The sequence below is a fragment of the Furipterus horrens genome, unplaced genomic scaffold, assembly GCF_987537825.1.
Source record: "Furipterus horrens unplaced genomic scaffold, mFurHor1.1.pri manual_scaffold_12, whole genome shotgun sequence".
NCBI classification, from domain to species: domain Eukaryota; kingdom Metazoa; phylum Chordata; class Mammalia; order Chiroptera; family Furipteridae; genus Furipterus; species Furipterus horrens.
Genome location: NW_028327182.1, coordinates 70,075,879 through 70,094,461, shown reverse-complemented (window position 1 = coordinate 70,094,461; position 18,583 = coordinate 70,075,879). Strand labels below are relative to the sequence as shown.

Below are 18,583 nucleotides of genomic sequence, written 5' to 3'. Positions count from 1 at the left end.
CAATCATTTTTAAAAAGGGGGTAGACAAAAAGAAGCCTTGCTCTAGGTTTGTATTTTTCACAATAATTCTAAGAAGTTAATAAATAAATCCTGCTACCACACCAATAGTTTAAATAGCTTAAATAACTGAACTGAATGAACTTCCATTGACATCTAAATGCATCTTCAGTAAGCAAAAGAAAACTTTATAAATTCTAGCAGTACCTTATATTCAGTTTTCCCAGTAGGACCTTTTCTAGAAATCAATTATTTTCCTGACAGCTCAGGCCCTTTACAATGACTGAGGGAGGTCAGGTTCAAGCTGTTCTGTACCTGGGTAGCCAGAGAAGGCCAGTCACTGAGGACCATTCAGGCAGCACTGGGGAGACATGCACAGGCCCCAGCACAGGTTCCTTCTGACTATGATTTTAAACAAAACGAACCACCACAATTCCAGTACATTATTGTAAAACTTACTTGAATTGAGTGTCTGCCGTGTTTTGGCGCTTGTGCAGTAAGCTTCGATGACTTTCAGAATCTGCGCATCTTCTTCCAAAGCAGCTGTGCCTGTCAAGACACACACAACATGGCACAATTGAATTAAAAATGACAAGTACAACATGTCACAATCCAAAAATAACTAGTACCATTAGGTAGAGCAATGTGAAGCCATCAACTCAACCAAAATGATGACAATCAAGACAATCTTCCCTTTTCTTTTCAGATAACTGTTTTCCAATTTTTACAAAACAATTACATTCAAAATTATTTTTAGTATTTTAGAAGTATTTTTGGTCTGCAACATATCTGACAAGGGTTAATATCCTAATTATATAAAAATTATCTCATTAATCCATAAGAAAAACAGTATCCCACATCCTCAAATTGAACAGGCAAGAACTAGAAACAAGCAATTCACACAAAAAGAATACAGTCTGTAACAAAAGATATTCAATATCACTAGGAAGACATGAAAACCGAAACAAAGCATGGTTTCCACATGCCACACTAACAAAAAACAGAAAAGCCTGACAATTCTCAATGTGTATGTGAACTGCAGAAAGAAAAAGTCTACCCTCCATCCACAGCTGGTAGGAATGAAGAGATGCAAAACCCTCCAGAGCAGCGACCTGACCATATTTATCAAAGGCTTTAAAAAGAACATTTCCTCTGATCCACAAATTCCTAGTACAGATTTCATCTAAGCAATTTATAAGGCACAATCTAAAGCTTGAAGGTGTCATTCATTCCAGAGCTCTTCCTTAAGCAAAGGATTATTCCAGACACTGGCTGCACATTCAGAGATGATCACAGGCACAGAGAACAGAACTTCCTGGACTAACAGCACCTAACGGTATTAGATGGCACACCCAGCATACTTCATATGATCCAATGGTTAAATTGTTTCTCTGGTTTGTTTTCCTAGATTTTCTAAGTTTTTCTACATTTTCTAAGATATTATTTGGATATATATTTTTAAAAGCCTCATCTGCTGTAATAAAAATGTGAAAAGAATGGAAGGCTAAAATATTTGTAAGCTGCACAATAAAGCCTCAACATCATTTTATGATAGTTAAGATAGACATTTACAAGGTAAGCCAAACATTCCCTACGAAAAATTAAACTTTAGTAACCTAGAGTTTAAGAGCAACTGAGAAACTGACTTAAATTTCACTAATTGAGACTAGTCATTTAACAGGTTTTCCATAATAAACTCCTCTCTTAGGACTAAGACAGATAACCTTTAACTAGTTTAATTTCAGGACATGCTGCAAGGTAACTTCAAGAGATAGGCCATTCCCTCTTGGCCTAAAGGAAAACGATCTGTCCAGCTGATTTAACTGGGTTAGCATTTTCAGACATGTGTAAGTGCAGCTGCACCATCCTCAGTGCCAAGAAAGCATTATGACGATAGAAAGGGCACTGGCTTCCCTGGGAAGGTTGAAAAAGGTAAATTAATGAGAGAACAATATACGTTTTCTATGTGGTACACAGACTGTTCACCCAACTAGGAAAATTTCTAGGATTCTGAATGTAACAAAGGTTGAAATAACTAACAAAATTACAATGTGACTGCAACGCAGTCAGGTTTACTAAGTACTTGCTTGCGTAGGCATTAGTTAATGGAGGTCCACGTAGATCAAATTTCTCCTCCAACCCCCACAAAAACCTTTCGTTTTCTTATTACCCACTGGTTCTTCCTCTTCTGCAAGCTCCTTAACTCCCTCATCTCCTAAAACTCAGACCCTTTCTCTTCTATGTTTATTCAATCTCACAGCTTGAGAAGCCATCTTAGCATGGGAACAACTCTGAAATTCTCACCACTGGCCCAGACCTTCCCCTGGGCCTCAGGACCCTGTTAACTCTCTGCCTTATCACCGGACCTTCAGGCTGAAAGGCTCACTCTCACACCCTGAGATCAAGCCAACAGCACATCCCATGGGCCTGGTTTCTCAACTGCAGATGCACTACTGACATTTGGGGTCAGATACAGTAAGTCCTCACTTAGTATCATCAATAGGTTCTGCGACTTGAAGTGAAATGATGTATAAAGAAACCAATTTCACCATAGGCTAACTGATATAAACAAGAGCTAGTTCCTATAATATCTCATCAAAACTATAACGAAACATTGTTCAAGGACATGCTATAATTCTTTGCTCTGGGGCTGTCTTGTGTGCTGTAGGGTGTTTAACACCATCCCTGACCTCTACCTGCACCCTCACCCCGTTGTTGACACCAAAATGTCTCCAGACATTACCAAATGTCCCCAGTGGGGCAAAATCATCCCCAGTAGAGAACCATTGCTGAAGGCTCCACTTCAAAGAAATCTGAACTCTGGCCATGTTTCACCTGTTGTCATCACCTTGCTACCACATCATCCTCCCTGGACTACTTCACAGTCTCCTAACCTGTTCTCCCTGTTCCCACCTCTGCCCCTGTTTGTTCTCAACACAGGAATCAGTGGTCCTATTAAAACCCAAGTCCCATCAAGGCCTCTGTTCACAACTGGACTAACTGCAATTTCGCCCCTTTGGGAATCATCTCTCACTATCTCCCTTTCATCCTCACCACCTAAACCTCACGCCAGGGCTTCCTCCCTGTTCCTTGACTATACTTGGGGTTCCTGGCTTAGGGGCTCCAGAGCCAGTACCTGAAAAGCTCTCCCCAAGACAACTGCTCTGCTGGCTTCATCAACCCCTTCAAGCTGCTGATTCAGACAACACTGCCATACCCATGCCTCCCCAACCATCCTATTTAGAAGAGCCCCAGCGCACCTCCCTCCACTGCACTTCACATCAACATGCTATAATTTGCCTGTTTGGTCTCCGTCTGTACCAACGTCTTTGCATGAAAACAGAGCTCCATGAGGACAGGGGTTTTCATTTGTTTATTGCTGAGCGCCTGGCACGAAGAGGCACTGAATAAACCTTTGTCAAGGAAATGGCACCACATCTGCAGCCTGTCCCAATGCACAGCACAGAGCCTTCACACAGAACAAATGACTCCTGACTCTTCCCAGTCACAGCTGCTAAGTTCAGAGCAGGTGTTCAATTCTAGGTGTGACTCTCCTCACTAGAATGCACAGCCTCATCACCTCATTTAATGAGCTGTCCTGGAGTGTGGCACTGCTCTATACTGTCAAAATCTGAGGGAAATGACCATTGGGATGGCAAAACATGCGGTGCACACAGCAATTTACAACAGGTGTCAGGGGCAGTGAGAGCTCATGCTCATAGAGCAGCCTCTAGGCCATTACTGCATTTACTTCTCCCAGCTTATCATCACCCCTGTTCTAAGGACGAGAAGGTCCCACAGTGACTGGTTGCAGAGCAAGCTCAAGTGCAGGCTACCAGGCCTCCAAGATCACCCACAGCCACTGCCCAGTTCCTCTGGGTGATGTCAGCCATGCGATCTGACTAAAAACATCTCTCCAGGCAGCCTTCTTCTGGAAATGAATTCCTGAAGGTTCCCAAATTGGTATGGTGAAAAGGAGGAGCAATACTCTAGAGAGTCAGGAAGAGCTGTGACATATCATAGGGCACACGGGCAGCAAGGAGGTACAGAGGTGGGCAGGCTAAGCATGAACAGAAGGGTGGGGAGGCAGAGCCCTTTCAGATCCCACAACTTCCCTAAGGCTCCTACCAGGCAGGGCCATCTCCTTATCAAGGTTCTCCTGCAGGCCAGACAGCCCACAGTCAACTATTCACATGAAACCTTTCCTGCCCGTTGCACAGGGAAGTGGGCTCAACGCTGGGAAGAAGTGGGCAGGCATATGCTGAAACTCTCCAATCCCTTGTTTCTAGAAACAGCTCTACTTATTCACACACTGTCCAATGAGCATCTCCTGTGTGTGAGGTGCTCCCTGTGAGACACTGAGAAATCCAGAGCTGAATTCAATACCATACCTGGCATTTCACAGGTTTACACTTGAGCAATGAATGATATCTGAGCGCCCAGGCCTGGGGAAAATGAGACCTACAGTGATAAGACCAGCGAGGCAGTGCAAGTGAAAACCACAGGGCAAAGGGGGACAGGAAGAGCAGGTGGTCCCAGGTCACCCTGCACCCCTGGACTGGTTTCCCAGATGAAATGATAGAGGCCAAGAGACAGCCAATGGTTGGTTGCCTTAGGGGGAAAACCAAGTGTGTGCTTCATCACTAGTATATCTCTCCTGCTTATGAGTATCTACACCAGTTTGTTGCTATCGCTGTTCAGTTTCCTTTAGAAGTGAGGCTAAGGCTCAGACCCTGACTTGCGTTTGGTGTTTGAAGAGCCACCTCCCTATCCCACGAACACTGTGCTGTGCCTGTGTGAGGCAGACTGATGTCTTTGTGCACACGTACTCACTTTTCCTCAGCGCAAACTCTTCGTCTGAAGGCTTCCGCTCAGGTTTACGTTTAGGTAGCAGCTTTTTCATGGTCTTGGGACTCTTACTAAGATCCTAAGGAAAGAAAAAGAGGAAAAACGATAACAATTTCCAAAGGCAGTAATTTTTACTGGCATATCAGTAAGGGTCCCTGTGAAGGTGTGAAATATTAAATCACTATAGCTATTCACTGTTAGTGTTTCCTACTTCTCTCATATTTTGATTTTTATTTGCCAAATGCTGAGCATTAACTTAAAGTCAATAATAAGGCAATGACTCTTACGAAAACCCTCATGTTAGCTGGATCCATCAGCACTATCACAACACACAGCAGAGGTGTTGCAAGCTTGTAGGGAGGCTGGCAGCTTCTGGAGAGGAGAGAAAGGACAGCTGGCTGATGTGTGCACAGAGATCCACACATGCTGCTAATTCTGGAGAAGACCCATCTGCTGCAGCTAACTAGAAAGAGATAAGGAAACTAAGGCTATTTTTAAAGGAAAGGTAAGTAGAGAATGACTCCTTTAGAAAAATACTTGAAGTCTTGGTGAGAAGAAAAGGAGAGAGTTAAGATCAGCCTGCCAGCCTGCAGCACAAATGCACAGACCAGACACTGGCTCTCTATGGCGTGTTCATGCTAATTCAGAGCTATATTCACAGTGTAAAGGTCTGCCTCTTGTTTCTATAACATAACTTCTAAAAACTGTGCAGAAAAGGAACGTGAAAATCTGACAGCAGGACGAAGTCCAATGGAGTGGGTGAGGTTTCAATTATCAAACATGTGTTAACGATTGATATCATTTAAATTATATAAACCATTTGTTTATGAACCTTACAATGAGAAAAACCAAGACTCAGAAGGTGACAGGTGCTACGGGATGAATCAGACTGATAGTACGGAGGGAACAAAGCTTGCTTTTTAAAGGCATGCTCTTCAAAATATTTTCCATAAAAGTAAGTATTTAAAAAGCTGTAAGAAATGCAGCAGAAAGTTAATAAAGAAATAAACACAGCATGTGTTCTGGGGCTTCCCTAACTCAAAGCAAATAGACACAAGGCTCCTGGCAGTGCACCAGACAAGGCACCCCACGTGCAGTGGGCACAAATCCACCCACTCCGTGCCCCAACCCCTGCACTCAGGCCGAGCTGGTGGCTGCTCCATTTTTTGCAATACTCTGTAAGATTACTTTTTACTAAGTGTTTTGACATGCTCAGTAATAAAACCGTACGATAATTAGAGTGTGAAACCTTGTCTCCAGCATGGGGTCCAGAAAAGCAACTGTAGATAGACTTACCAAAACGAGATGCTCATGTTTACTGCCACACCTCTTCCCTTGCCTTTCTGTTCCTTTGCTTAACACTTTTACCTCAATTTTCTGCCCCAGTAATGAAATTCCCACCAGTGTTTACCCGTGCTATCTGTAAACACTAAACTATGTAACAAAGAACACCAACATTATTTAACTGCCCCTGATAAAGAAATTTCTGACCTGGGCATATGACCACCAGCAAGACATGTATCATAAAAAACCAAATTCATTAAGAACAGAAAATGTAAAGAACTGATTATAATTTATGAAGAACTTTTCTAGGTATCTTAAAATACTTAGGACTACTAGCAGGGATGGAGTGAGGGTCTGCTCCAGATTCTTAGGCAAATTCGATCCTTGACTAGATGTGGAGACTCATACCAGGCAACAGTGCTTCACCATGCTCACGTGCACACCCATGATAATCACAATCATGATAACCATGCCCACTCACTATAATCATATTCACATGTTCACACAATGAACATAGTGGCACTCATGATAACCATATGCATTCTCACACTCATGACCATATTCATACTCATGCTAATACAACCACACACACAATAACCACACTCACACTCCTGCTCACTCACCATCCTCACCCACTCATGCTCGTTATAACCACACTGACACTCATAATAACCATACTCTCACAATAACCACACTCATACTCACAGTAACCATATTCACATTCACGATGACCATATTCCCGATTCATACTCAAGATAACAACACTCATTTATGCCACTCACATTTGTGACAACCACACTTGTCATTTCAATTATCAAGCTTCCTGGAGTGCTAATATTTCTCAGAACATAGTTCTCAAGACACTTTCTTTCCTCATCAAAGCAGGTTAATTGTATGAAGCCTAGTATGAAAACACAGGAAACTGTTAATATATATCTATAGGAGGAAATAATATTTTAAGTGCACATAATATATATAAAAACACTGGATTAGAATGGAAAAAGAACAAAGTGCATGATCACTCCTTACACAAAGAGAAAAGCTGTCTTAATTTTCTTTCATTTTTATTTATAAATGTTTTCATCTTAAATAGCTTCTGGTGACAAACTGTAGGGTTCCTGAGCAAGATCTCAAACTTGAAAATGGGTTATTAAGGCACAGAATAGTATGCAGAAATAAAGTGAGACCCATCATGACTAGAAGTTGAAAATAATTTCAGATTCAGCTAGAGGCCCAAAGGAGGCCCATGTGAAGCCTTCTAATTCCTCAAGGCAGGGCCACGGTGAGCACAGAAACGGTCCCTCCATGAAGGGCATGGAGAGTCCAATGCTGCACTAGCCTTCTTCCATGAGGATCTCTGTGGCCCTCCCCCAGACCCCCAAACAGCAGAAGAAAATGAGAAAAGAAGAAAGGCAGATCCTTCAGAGTTCAAAGAATCTGATCTGTATTTTTTTAGATAGAAATATGTGATTTTCCATATTTCTGAATTCACCAGAATGAAGCACAGAACAACCAACCGAAACTGTCCAGATGTCAGGTCACGCTCACTTTCACTCAGACCTCACCTCCTTGTAGCACAGAGCAGCAGAGGGCCGGAGGGGAGGTGCAGGTCGCAGACAGCTCAGACTCCATGGCTTCGGGGTCTTCGGAGGCTCTAGGGGCCCCCAGTTGATGGTGGTGTGTGGAGTGCCGTGGTGGGATGGGTGGGGCAGTGTGTGGTAGGCAGGCGTCAGTGGCACAGGCTTGCTGTCTGCATGCTTGCTGGATGGGGTGATTGAATGGGAGGGGAGCTGCCCAGGGAAAAGAACAAGAGCGAGCAGAAATTATTACAATATTCACCATCAAAGATAACTCAATCAAATACACTTAATTCCACTAATTTTTTAAAAACGCACCCAGTGAAATGAACCCCAGGTTATCATTTCTCTTTCATCTCTGACTCCATTCGGACGCTGCAATGCCCCCATGGTTCTGCTTCAGGCCATGACTGAGCTCAGGTTAGGAGACAGCAGGATGCAGGGGACCTAAGACCTAGACACTCCACTGCCACTTCTATTTGCCATGGAGTAACATTTGCAAACAGGTATTCCATTTAATATAGGTATCGGAATTTTATGAAAGAACAGGCATTCTTGTACTAGGAGTGTGGTGAAAGGGGGAGGGTAATCCTTCCCAGTCAACTATTACTCAGTGCCTGGTGATTTAGGGGTGGACAAAGCTAGAACCTGACCCCAGTTTTTATTTTACAAAAAGTAACACGGCGAGGCCCATTTCTTTGATAGCTGCTTTTGTGTTACAAAAGCAAAGTACAACAGCAACAGAGACCATGTTGCCTGTAAAGCTGAAAATATTTACTATCTGTTTCTTTACCGAAAAAAGTGTGCCACTCCCTGGAATAAAACAAATTTTCTCAGATAAATTTCATCAAGATACAGTTATAGAAATATAATTTCTCAAAAGACATTATTAATGGGAGTTTATATTCCTGGAAAACCCATCATACTGACAATTAAATGAGAAAATGTTAAATAAATTCAGTAATTCAAAATTAGCCAATGACCTCAAATTAGCCCAATGCAACAGGCATGCTTACCAGGAGAAAGAGCTGAGTGGTTCTGTGAGCTGGAAACCTGAGCAAGGCCATTATTAGAAAGAACTGAACAAGATTTGAAACACATGCTTAAAATAAGAAAACCCTGGTTCTAGCTGATGCCTCAGTATTCAATAACAAAAAATAGCCTTTCTTTAGAAACCACATGCCTCTCCTGGTGTGTGAATGAGTGTCTTGTAATATGCTGCATAACTACTACAAATTTTTTTCAAACTCAATTAATTCACAAAAGGAGAAAACTATGCAAAACATCCCTTCTAAAAATAATGTAGTAGTAAATAATATTTGGTGGTGTTTCTCCTTACTTGAAAAAGTCAAAAGAGGTATGCTTTGTGCTAAAATTAGAATAATACTTAAGCCAGATCACAAGAAAAATACATAATTACCCCAAAAAGAAGCTCCCCCAAGAATGAACATTTCAAAAGCCTGTATATGAGGAACAGTCCAGCTGATGGGGTGCCTCCCTTGCCAATGAGGGAAATGAAAAGACATACGAGAGGCCAGGGCCCAAATACAGAACAAACTTTTATCTGATATAAAATTTTATAAAGTTTAGTTTTAGATCATTACTGACAATCTGAATGAGAAGGCACTTCAATTTTTTTCTTTATAAATATATGTACGTACCTATGTCTTTGGAATAAATTTAGAACCATAAAAGCTAAGGATCTTTAGTATTTTTTAAAGTATGGAGAAGTTAAAAATGGCAGAGCCATTCAAAATGAAACATCAGCTAAAGCAAATAGTTTTAGCCTCTAAACCAGCGGTTCTCAACCTCTGGGTCGCGACCTCTTTGGGGATCGAACGACCCTTTCACAGGGGTCGCCTAAGACCATTGGAAAAGACATATATAATTACATATTGCTTTTGTGATTAATCACTATGCTTTAATTATGTTCAATTTGTAACAATGAAAATACATCCTGCATATCAGATATTCACATTACAATTCATAACAGTAGCAAAATTACAGTTATGAAGTAGCAATGAAAATAATTTTATGGTTGGGGGTCACTACAACATGAGGAACTGTATTAAAGGGTTACGGCATTAGGAAGGTTGAGAACCACTGCTCTAAACTATTGAGAGATTTTGATAAGACAATGACACTGTGATCAGAATGTTATGCTAAGCCACCCTTTCAGAGCTAAAACAATGCTAAAGATAACAAACGCAGAAGTGAACTACATGGTAGGAAAAGTGCTAATAAAGATCACAACAATCTAATAAAAATGTGAGAAAAACCTACCAAATGGAAACACTATGTAATCATAAGTCATTTGTAAAAAGGTGTGCCTGGTTCTTCAATGTTGTTTGATAAAGATGACAAATGATTCAGTATCTTAAGCAAAAACACCAGTTAAGAGAAGTTTTCAACACTGAGACTTTGGTACTGATCTATTTTGAAATGTCTAAGTATCTAAAAAGCCAACAAGCTGAGCTGCTGAGTTTTTCTAGGTGGACTTCTTTAAATCAAAATGAGTCAAAAATTACATTTTAATGTCTTCAACATGAATTTGGTCCTTTCATCTTCATAAACATTTGTTTTTGTTTTTTTGATGAAACATAATAAATACAGTTAGAATTCTCAGAAAAAGCTTCAAGGGACCAGTCAGTCTTCAGGGCCTACTCTGAGCACAGAAGCAGCCTCACACCCAGGTGCCATGGAACTGTATGTGATGAAGCACAATTTAGGGCTGTTTCACAAAAGTGATCACTGTGTGGTTATTCATTATCAATGGAGATAAGCAAATATCTGCAGAGAAATACAAGGCAAGTATTGTGCGTTCTGGATCCAAATATTGATAATGCTTTAAATTACTTGATCACCTGCTGACAACTCAACCAAAAGCTGACCCTGGAGTTTGGATGAAGGAGAAATATGGGGGTCCTTACAGTATGAGACGGCACAGAATGAGGCTTAATGGGGGGGTTGCTGACAGATGTGACTTTCGTTTGCTTCTGTAGATGGTCCACCCATTCATGGAGATCCTGCTGGTTGTTGCATGACACTAATATACGCTCAATCATGCTCCCTAGAAGAGATGAGAAGAATAGGGTGAAATGGGAAAACAGGTAGAAAGCACACATATGCACATACACACACCCAGAGTATAATTTAACAACGCTTAAACATCAGCCCTTTGAAATAATCAAGCAAAAGAATCTGGACACAAATGGGAAGGTGCCTCTCAACACCGTGACAGATAGCATCCACAAAGTTTTTGCCTATCACCTGATATTTCAAATGCATTTCTATGATTTTCACTGTCCTCAAGCTTTGTGATTGTCATTCCTGTCGTTGGTAGCTTTCCCTAAAAAAGAACCCCCCAACAAAAAAAAAAACAATTAGTGCTTTTCTAGTAAAGAAAATACCATTATTAAAGTAAATACTAAATTATTTTAGAAATGGCAGAGGAACTGCATTTGTAAACCACAAAAGCTATTTTGTTTGTACCAGATGCACGTATAATACAAAAACTTCTATCTCAAACGGGTAATCATAATACTATAATCAAGAAATTGAGCCAGCAAAAAGGTATAGAGCAGCAAACAAGAACACAAATAAATTCCTAGAACATAAGTAAATTTCAACTGATGAGTTACTCTAAACATAAACATGAGGACACAAAAACATTACACATTACGATTAAAAAAAAATTAGAGTGTATGGCAGCTATTTTAAATGACATGTTTATGGAATGGAAGCACAGATTTGCCTCATAAAAATGCAGAGGAAGTTCCATGTTTGAAGGCCAAATAAGGGGGAAATTTGAACAAGAGGAACTGTACAAATGGTCTGGTTGTCCGCCAGACAGGAAGTCAGCAGCTTGGCTGAGCACTGCACAAAAAGCGGAAACTGTAGCCAACCCGTCCATTCTGAAAACGGAGGACTTGGGAACCAAAACAGGAAATGTCATGGGAGAGAGAGCAAAAAGGGACTGCAAACCACCTTGTAGGACATTTGGGCCTACCTATAACATCCACTGAGACATCTGGTTCACACCGAAAGGTCCCTGAAATTTGGTCCTATCAAAAACGTCTACCCTTATATCTCTGGGTTAAAACAGCCCATACCATTTATATTTACTTTTGGTTTATAAAATTAATACATAAAAAGTTATCATGTCTTATCAGTCCAAAGACTATTGTGGCTGTATGGCCAATAACTCTTCTTGCCTCAGTAGCCTAGCTAGTCATGGAACATGAGGTTAGATAGATGGGTGGGCATGGACCAAATATCTCCATGGATATACCATGGTACGTGGTGACCGAGCAAGTCTTTAGGAAAAGTGTATCAGTGTTGGGGACAAGCTGCCTGTCAAGAACCTCCGAAAGTAGTTCTCAGCAAGGTACAGGGGAAGGGCTGCCCTGCAGAGCACACTGGCAAAGTCACAGAGATGTAGGTGCTCCTGATATGTATAAAGGAGACGGCCAGACGTGCTGCTGATCCAGTCCACCACATCAACAATGTCCAGGCCAACAAAGTCTGTCCTGACATTTGGTAGGTGGAACATTAGACAGAGCTTGGTCCTTCCGTGGTCAGATAAATTTGAAAAACGCTGTATACTGCACACCGCTTTCTAAGGTTCGTAACACAAAGAACTGCATTAGTAGCTTTGAGAAGTCTTGCAGAAATAAAGCCATGTGACTGCATCTAACCTAGCAAATCAACACCAAGGGATAGAAGGTTCTGGTTGTTGCTAGATATAATGTTTTTTAATGTCCCTCAAAGCCAGAAACAAATATTCACAATACGTAGGTCATAGCACTCAGAGAGACACCTCCCAGGAAATTGTGCAGAGTGGGAAAACAGGTCCAACTGGTGGCATGAGGTCTCCTGTGGCACATCAATGCCTACACCCACAGCAAACGCACCAGCCTTGTCACCTGGGGCCTGACCTGACCCAGAACAACCGCTGCTTCCTCAGGTCAGAGCAGGGCCCCACCTCAGCCTCTTGAGGCATAAAACATGAAACCAGAGAGTGCTGATGAAAAAGGACTCAATTTACGTTTATCAGGAGCTGGCAATGTGAGGGAACCTAAGTAGCTGCTCTATTAGTGAAAGACATTTGCTCAGAAGCAGCCTTACAAATTAGGAGCCATTATTTTTCTCGGTTTGTCCATATATTTGCTTTATCAAATTTTAAAGTGCTCCTTTTGGAATAAAGTGTGATGACAACCCCTCTTTGGATGGCAGACAAAGCTTTCTGGAGATGCAAACAAGCTATAGACAACATTAGACTCAGGATTCACTAGTATTCCTGTTGAGGACAATACAAAACAACACACTAGTTTCTAAAAAATGAAACTCAGAGAAAACAAACTGGTTACTTATATTGGAGCAGTACGATGAATGGCCAGGCCTTTCCATATTGATGGGAAAGGCATTCATTTCTGTAACTACACAGGAAAAAGAGGCAATGAAACCTTGTCAGAAGCACCGACTAGACATACAGGGAAAATATAATCTGCTTAATACCACCACTTTAAATTACAGTCGGACCTCCATATCCATAGCTTTCACAGAAACAGATTCAACCAACTGCAGATCAAAAACAGTATTTTCTATCCATGATTGGGAATCCAAGGATGGGGAGGGCCGACTGTATGCACTGTCCTATGCTCTTTTATATGAGACTTGAACAGCATCCACAGATTTTGGTATTTGACAGGGGATCCTGGAACCAGTTCCTTGCAGATACTGAGGGGCAACTGTGTAAAAAAAAAAAACCAGAAAAGGTCTCCCCTTGTATTTTCTTCTTAAATCAGCTCTTACATCTTCTCAGAGAAAATCAGCGAAATTGTTAATTATAAAGAGGTTAAATGATTATACACTACTACTTACATCACCTGATATCTCTCAATGTCTCTTAACAATGCTATGCTGCTTATGAAACATCTCGGCCTGAAGCACTGTCCCACTCAACCCAGCCCACAGGGGCACCATGATGGCACCACAATGACCAGGAAAGAAGTGGCAACTCTAAGACATGACTTCAGGTGGTGACAGAGCTAGCCTTGTACCTCAGTATCTGTATCTTTAGGAAATAGCTCTAAAAATTTCATTTGTTTCCCTCTTTTTTTTTTTGCTTAGGATGTTCGTACAGTGACATCAACATACACAGGAGCTGTGTGTACATATTTGAAGGTGTAACACTATACACATAACACTACAAAAACACATAGATACAGGTAGTATTTAATGCAAAAATTCAAAATATGCCTGGAAATTATTCTCGGATCCACAATAAACAAAATATAAATTTAAAAATGTGTTTTACCTGATAGATAAAACCACTCATCCTGGGACTAGCAGACAACATTAGCAAAATATTTGGGAAGAGTAGAAGATATCTTTCATTCTTTTCCTAATGTAAAAGAAAAAATACAAATAATTTTTCAAAAAACATATATTTACAGATGTGAGAACATATATTTAAATTAAGCCTTATAAAACAACTATATTTGTTGTTTAAATATTTCTCTCTACCAAATTACACTAGCTAATTAAATGGAAACAAAATTAAAATGAATTCTGAGACTTGTGTAATATCTTTTTAAAAAATTTGGTTGAAGAGTACAGCTCTGCCATTAACTCTTTTTAAAAGAACTTGTAAAATTTTAGTGGGGAAGGAGGAAAACAGGTGGACCCTTCATGCTAAGATAGGTAAGATGAAATGTTAAAATTAATTTTGATCTATTAATAATTCCTAGTATTTACCTAAAACTCCTTATACTATCAATTTAATGCTGTTTGCATCCATCCCATAAACTTAATCTAGTTTACACAAAATACTTAAAAGCATTTTTTATATATTTAAAATGATTCACTTCCATACGGTAAGAAAAGCCCAAGACCACAACTAAAGGACAAAAATTCCCAGAACCTAAAAGTAGAAACAGAAGGAGAAACAGAGAGCCCTTACCACAGCTGCCATTTAACTAAGCCCACAAAAGTCAAGTAATAGGCGAAGCAGACTCCAGAACACCAGCCATATGTAAAGTGCTTTGAAAAAAGGGTTCTACACTCTAAAGAAGTTGTTGAAAACTACTTCTTATATTCCTTTCTTAAAGGTGCACAATATACATTGTGAATATTCAGGGCAAAGGCCCTGAGGAGCCCTGTCAAAAAGAAATCTTTACAACTAATTATAATCTTTTCAGTCGTGAACATAACTTTGAATCATTTTTTGAGTGGCACCTAGTAATTACTGTTTTGTAGATCTACTACTCCAAAAAAAAAAAAAACACTTTGGGAAATGTTTTCACAGATTTTTAAATAAAATTTTAAAGCACATAATTCAAAAACAATCTGGAAGGCTAATATTTTAAAATTTCACAGGCAGGAAAGAATATGCATTGTGAGTATTAAGTTTCAGTTTTCTTACTGTCCTAAAAACCTGATGTTTGAAATAGATCATTAACAATTTTGATGTTAATTATTCTTTACAAAAATAGAATAAAATTCAAAAAGAGGTACTAGCTTAGTGACCCAATGAACATAAACTCATGTGAACGCTGAAACACAAACTGCCCAATTTTCACTGTGTGGGAGATATCACAAGAAGCTGGTTTCATTTCTCACTGAAACCAAACCTGTAAGATAACTATAATTCCCACAAGCAAGTGCCAATTAGTAGACATAACAGAAAAGTATAATGAACTAACCATCAAAAAAGTAGATTTCTTAGAATTGCAGTATCAGTAGGAAGTCCATGGCCAGAGAAACACATACTTCTCTGTGGCAGATATTTGCAAAACTGGACTCTTAATGAGAAATCTAAAATCCTGTCTGGATACCACCTCTTAGTTGATACTGATACAGACTTTGATTATAACGGCTCTCTGGCTGCATTTAGCTAAGCCTCTTTAATATACTGGAAACCACTTTTCTATTTGGCAAGGAGAAAAGGTAAACAACGAATTATAAGACAGGACTCCTATTAAAATGCTGCTATCACTTGATACTCCTTTAAATCTTGTATTACACAATCATAAAAACATACCATTCTAAAGTATTTATAACCTTGACTATAACTGAGGAAACTTAAAAAGCATTTATAAAATACAAATCACATTTAATTATGTTCAGCTCTTGTATAAAACAAGGCGTTTTACTGATTTCAGGGAAAACAACTGAGACACTGGAATAGAACAAAGTCCAACAGCACATGGCTGGTGTCCCCTCATGTGTTTCTTCCACTGTTGTTCCCATCCCCTCTCTGCACAGTGGGACAAAAACGGTCACAACATGCACTGCAGTACCTCACTTCCAGCACACTGAATCATGACCTGGGACATGTAAATGACATTGCCCAGGGTCTTAATATCATCTCCCTCCCAGCTCCGGATGGCTTCCGTGAGGATCTGCAACTCCAGCTCTTTCCTTTTCCGTACATCTTGACACTGGGCCTGATAGACATAAAAGAACACTCTAAGAGAATTGTTAAGTTTTGGCCATACTGCTTTGTATCTTACTTCATCTTAAGACTGGTTATCTACTGAACAATGTGTTTAATTCACAGGTATGGAATCAGGTTAAGAGAGCCAAAACACATAACCCTCCCTGGAATAAGAAACACTGTTTTAGAAAAATATAGATCTTGCCACTTTTAGGAAAAAAAATGTAAACTGGAAAAGAGAAATATTTTTGGATTTTATAAGTATTTGCCAACATAGAAGACTGAAAAGGGGCGGGGGGGGGAGTAAGTACCATTTATGCTATAAATAAGGTGCATAACTCGGAAACACAGTAAGACAGCATGACAAAAAATAAAATGGAACCACTAGTATCCCATTTCACATCCTATCACTAGAGACACTAGATGGAGGTTAAAAAGATGTTTAAATCATTTTCAAGGAGCTATAGCATCAATTATGCCTTTTAAAAATTTAAACAATTATCATTTCATTGTTCTAGTGTCTAGTAAAGCAAGAGAATTAATCGGTTATGGAATAACTACTATATGTATACTCATTTTTATTTCATCAAAGTAAACCTAAATTATACTTCACAGGTAATTTTTTCTATCATCTAACTTTTTCAGCTGATAAACAACTTTTCTACATTCATTTGCAATAATATCTGAGAAAAACTCCATAATACGCTTAATCACTTACTGAAAGGTTTTTGAAAGCTGTCATGGATTTCTGAATATCTTGTCTATCTGGGTGATAATCCTTTGAATAAGAGAAACACATCATTAGCTTTGATAATGAAATTTGTCTTAAAAAGGCGCTCTCCATAGACTAACTTGAATTTCCCAACACTTTTCAACCTGTAATTAATCCTATTTTTCCCAGCACTGAAGTGACACCTCTTATTCTTTAAGGGAATTTTGGAGCCAGTGGGCTTAGGGGAAACAATAACTTGGAAGAGAGAAGCTAAGAGTTCAAGCCAGGAAAACATCTCTTGTGGTGAGTGAAGATAGCACATACCACACCCTGTCCTTACACACAGTCTCTGCTGCTTTGGCAATAGGTGAGCAGTTGTGGAGAACCACTGTTCTGCCATTTATGGAAAAAGTTCAACAAACCCTAGCCAATAACTTGAATTCAAATTTCTGCAAGGCCCACAGCCTGTTATTCAGAAATAACATAACATGTATCTTTAATTAAATGATGGTTTTAACATTACATAACTCTACAACTTATGCATTTTATATTTGTAGCTAATGTTCCTGATATGACTCCTCAATGCTATCAGCATTTTCTACCTTTTGGTATTTTATTCTATCAGCAGCAGTAGATGAAAGAAGAGATAAAGGATCTGGGGTAAGAAGAAAAAACTTAGTACTTAACAAAATCATTCTGAAAATCGACTGAATTAAAAACCTTGGCAAACTCTTGTTGGTTCTGGCCTCTAAAATAAATCATTAATAATAATGTCTTTGACAGTGGCTAACAGATCCCCAAGTGACAGACACGTGATAAGCAGTACCTCCATGTGTCTCTCGAGCTCCTTGAGCAGAGTTGGGTACTTATCCAGGCGCATGAATGGTTTGCTGAGGCCAGTGGTCAACACGAGAATCCCCGGACTGTTGGCACCTTTCATCTCCATGAACTCTCCCAGCTCCTCACTGAGCAACAAGCAGCCAGCAATAAAAGAATAAGACACTGCTGTTAAGAGTTCAGCATGATGACGCTCTCTTATCCCCACCAGCAATCACCAAGAATATGAAATATAGCAGGGTATCTTAATATTGTTAAAACCACCACTTTTCTAGCCAAACATGTGCCGGTTATTTCAAAACACCAAAGGTGAAGCCCCCAGAAGGTTCATGTTATTTCTCTCATTATGAGAAAAAAGAACTGTACATAATATAGAATACATGTGGTTTCCTATGCAATTCCACTCATAGAAGGCAATTTCAGAGAGTCAATTTCATAAAGAAGTGTTCAAATGTAAGCATGCATTTTTAAGAGCTAGAATAGATTTCAATTATCTGGAAACTTCAAGCAGAAAAGATGCTTCAAAACTACAATAAACTTAATCTAGGCATTAACACTCCAGATGCTTATCGGTCCACCAAATACCCTTTGAACATCACTGCAACCTAACGCATTTTGTGCGAGAAACAAGCATTTCTCGACCTTTAGAGCGCACAATATAGCACAATAAAATCATTAATACTTATTTAGTTTTTAGAATTTCTAAAGTATTTTCACATCACCATTTCATTTAATCCATACAATTTGCAAAGAAGAAACTTATCCCTATTAGTGTTGAGGGAACTGATTACATGTTCAGAAAATTAAAAAGCTTAAAAAGAAGTTTTTAGTATTTTACTACTCCTCTTTCTCCATCAACTTCACTGATTATTTGTGCACCTTTTACAA

The 18,583-nt window shown here is 39.5% G+C and overlaps 1 protein-coding gene across 4 annotated transcripts in view; it reads right to left on the bottom strand.

The window, feature by feature from the left end:
* ARHGEF7 (Rho guanine nucleotide exchange factor 7) overlaps nucleotides 1-18,583 on the bottom strand; it is a 146,868-nt gene that overhangs the window by 17,960 nt on the left and 110,325 nt on the right. For all 4 annotated transcript variants that reach the window (XM_090258797.1, XM_090258796.1, XM_090258794.1 and 1 more), the window contains 9 exons: nucleotides 17,685-17,823; nucleotides 16,865-16,924; nucleotides 16,010-16,156; nucleotides 14,026-14,112; nucleotides 10,977-11,055; nucleotides 10,637-10,776; nucleotides 7,695-7,919; nucleotides 4,831-4,924; nucleotides 457-546 (listed from right to left, as the gene is read on the bottom strand). In XM_090258797.1, the coding sequence (XP_090114923.1) occupies nucleotides 457-546; nucleotides 4,831-4,924; nucleotides 7,695-7,919; nucleotides 10,637-10,776; nucleotides 10,977-11,055; nucleotides 14,026-14,112; nucleotides 16,010-16,156; nucleotides 16,865-16,924; nucleotides 17,685-17,823 (1,061 nt within the window). The remainder of the gene's footprint in view (nucleotides 1-456; nucleotides 547-4,830; nucleotides 4,925-7,694; nucleotides 7,920-10,636; nucleotides 10,777-10,976; nucleotides 11,056-14,025; nucleotides 14,113-16,009; nucleotides 16,157-16,864; nucleotides 16,925-17,684; nucleotides 17,824-18,583) is intronic.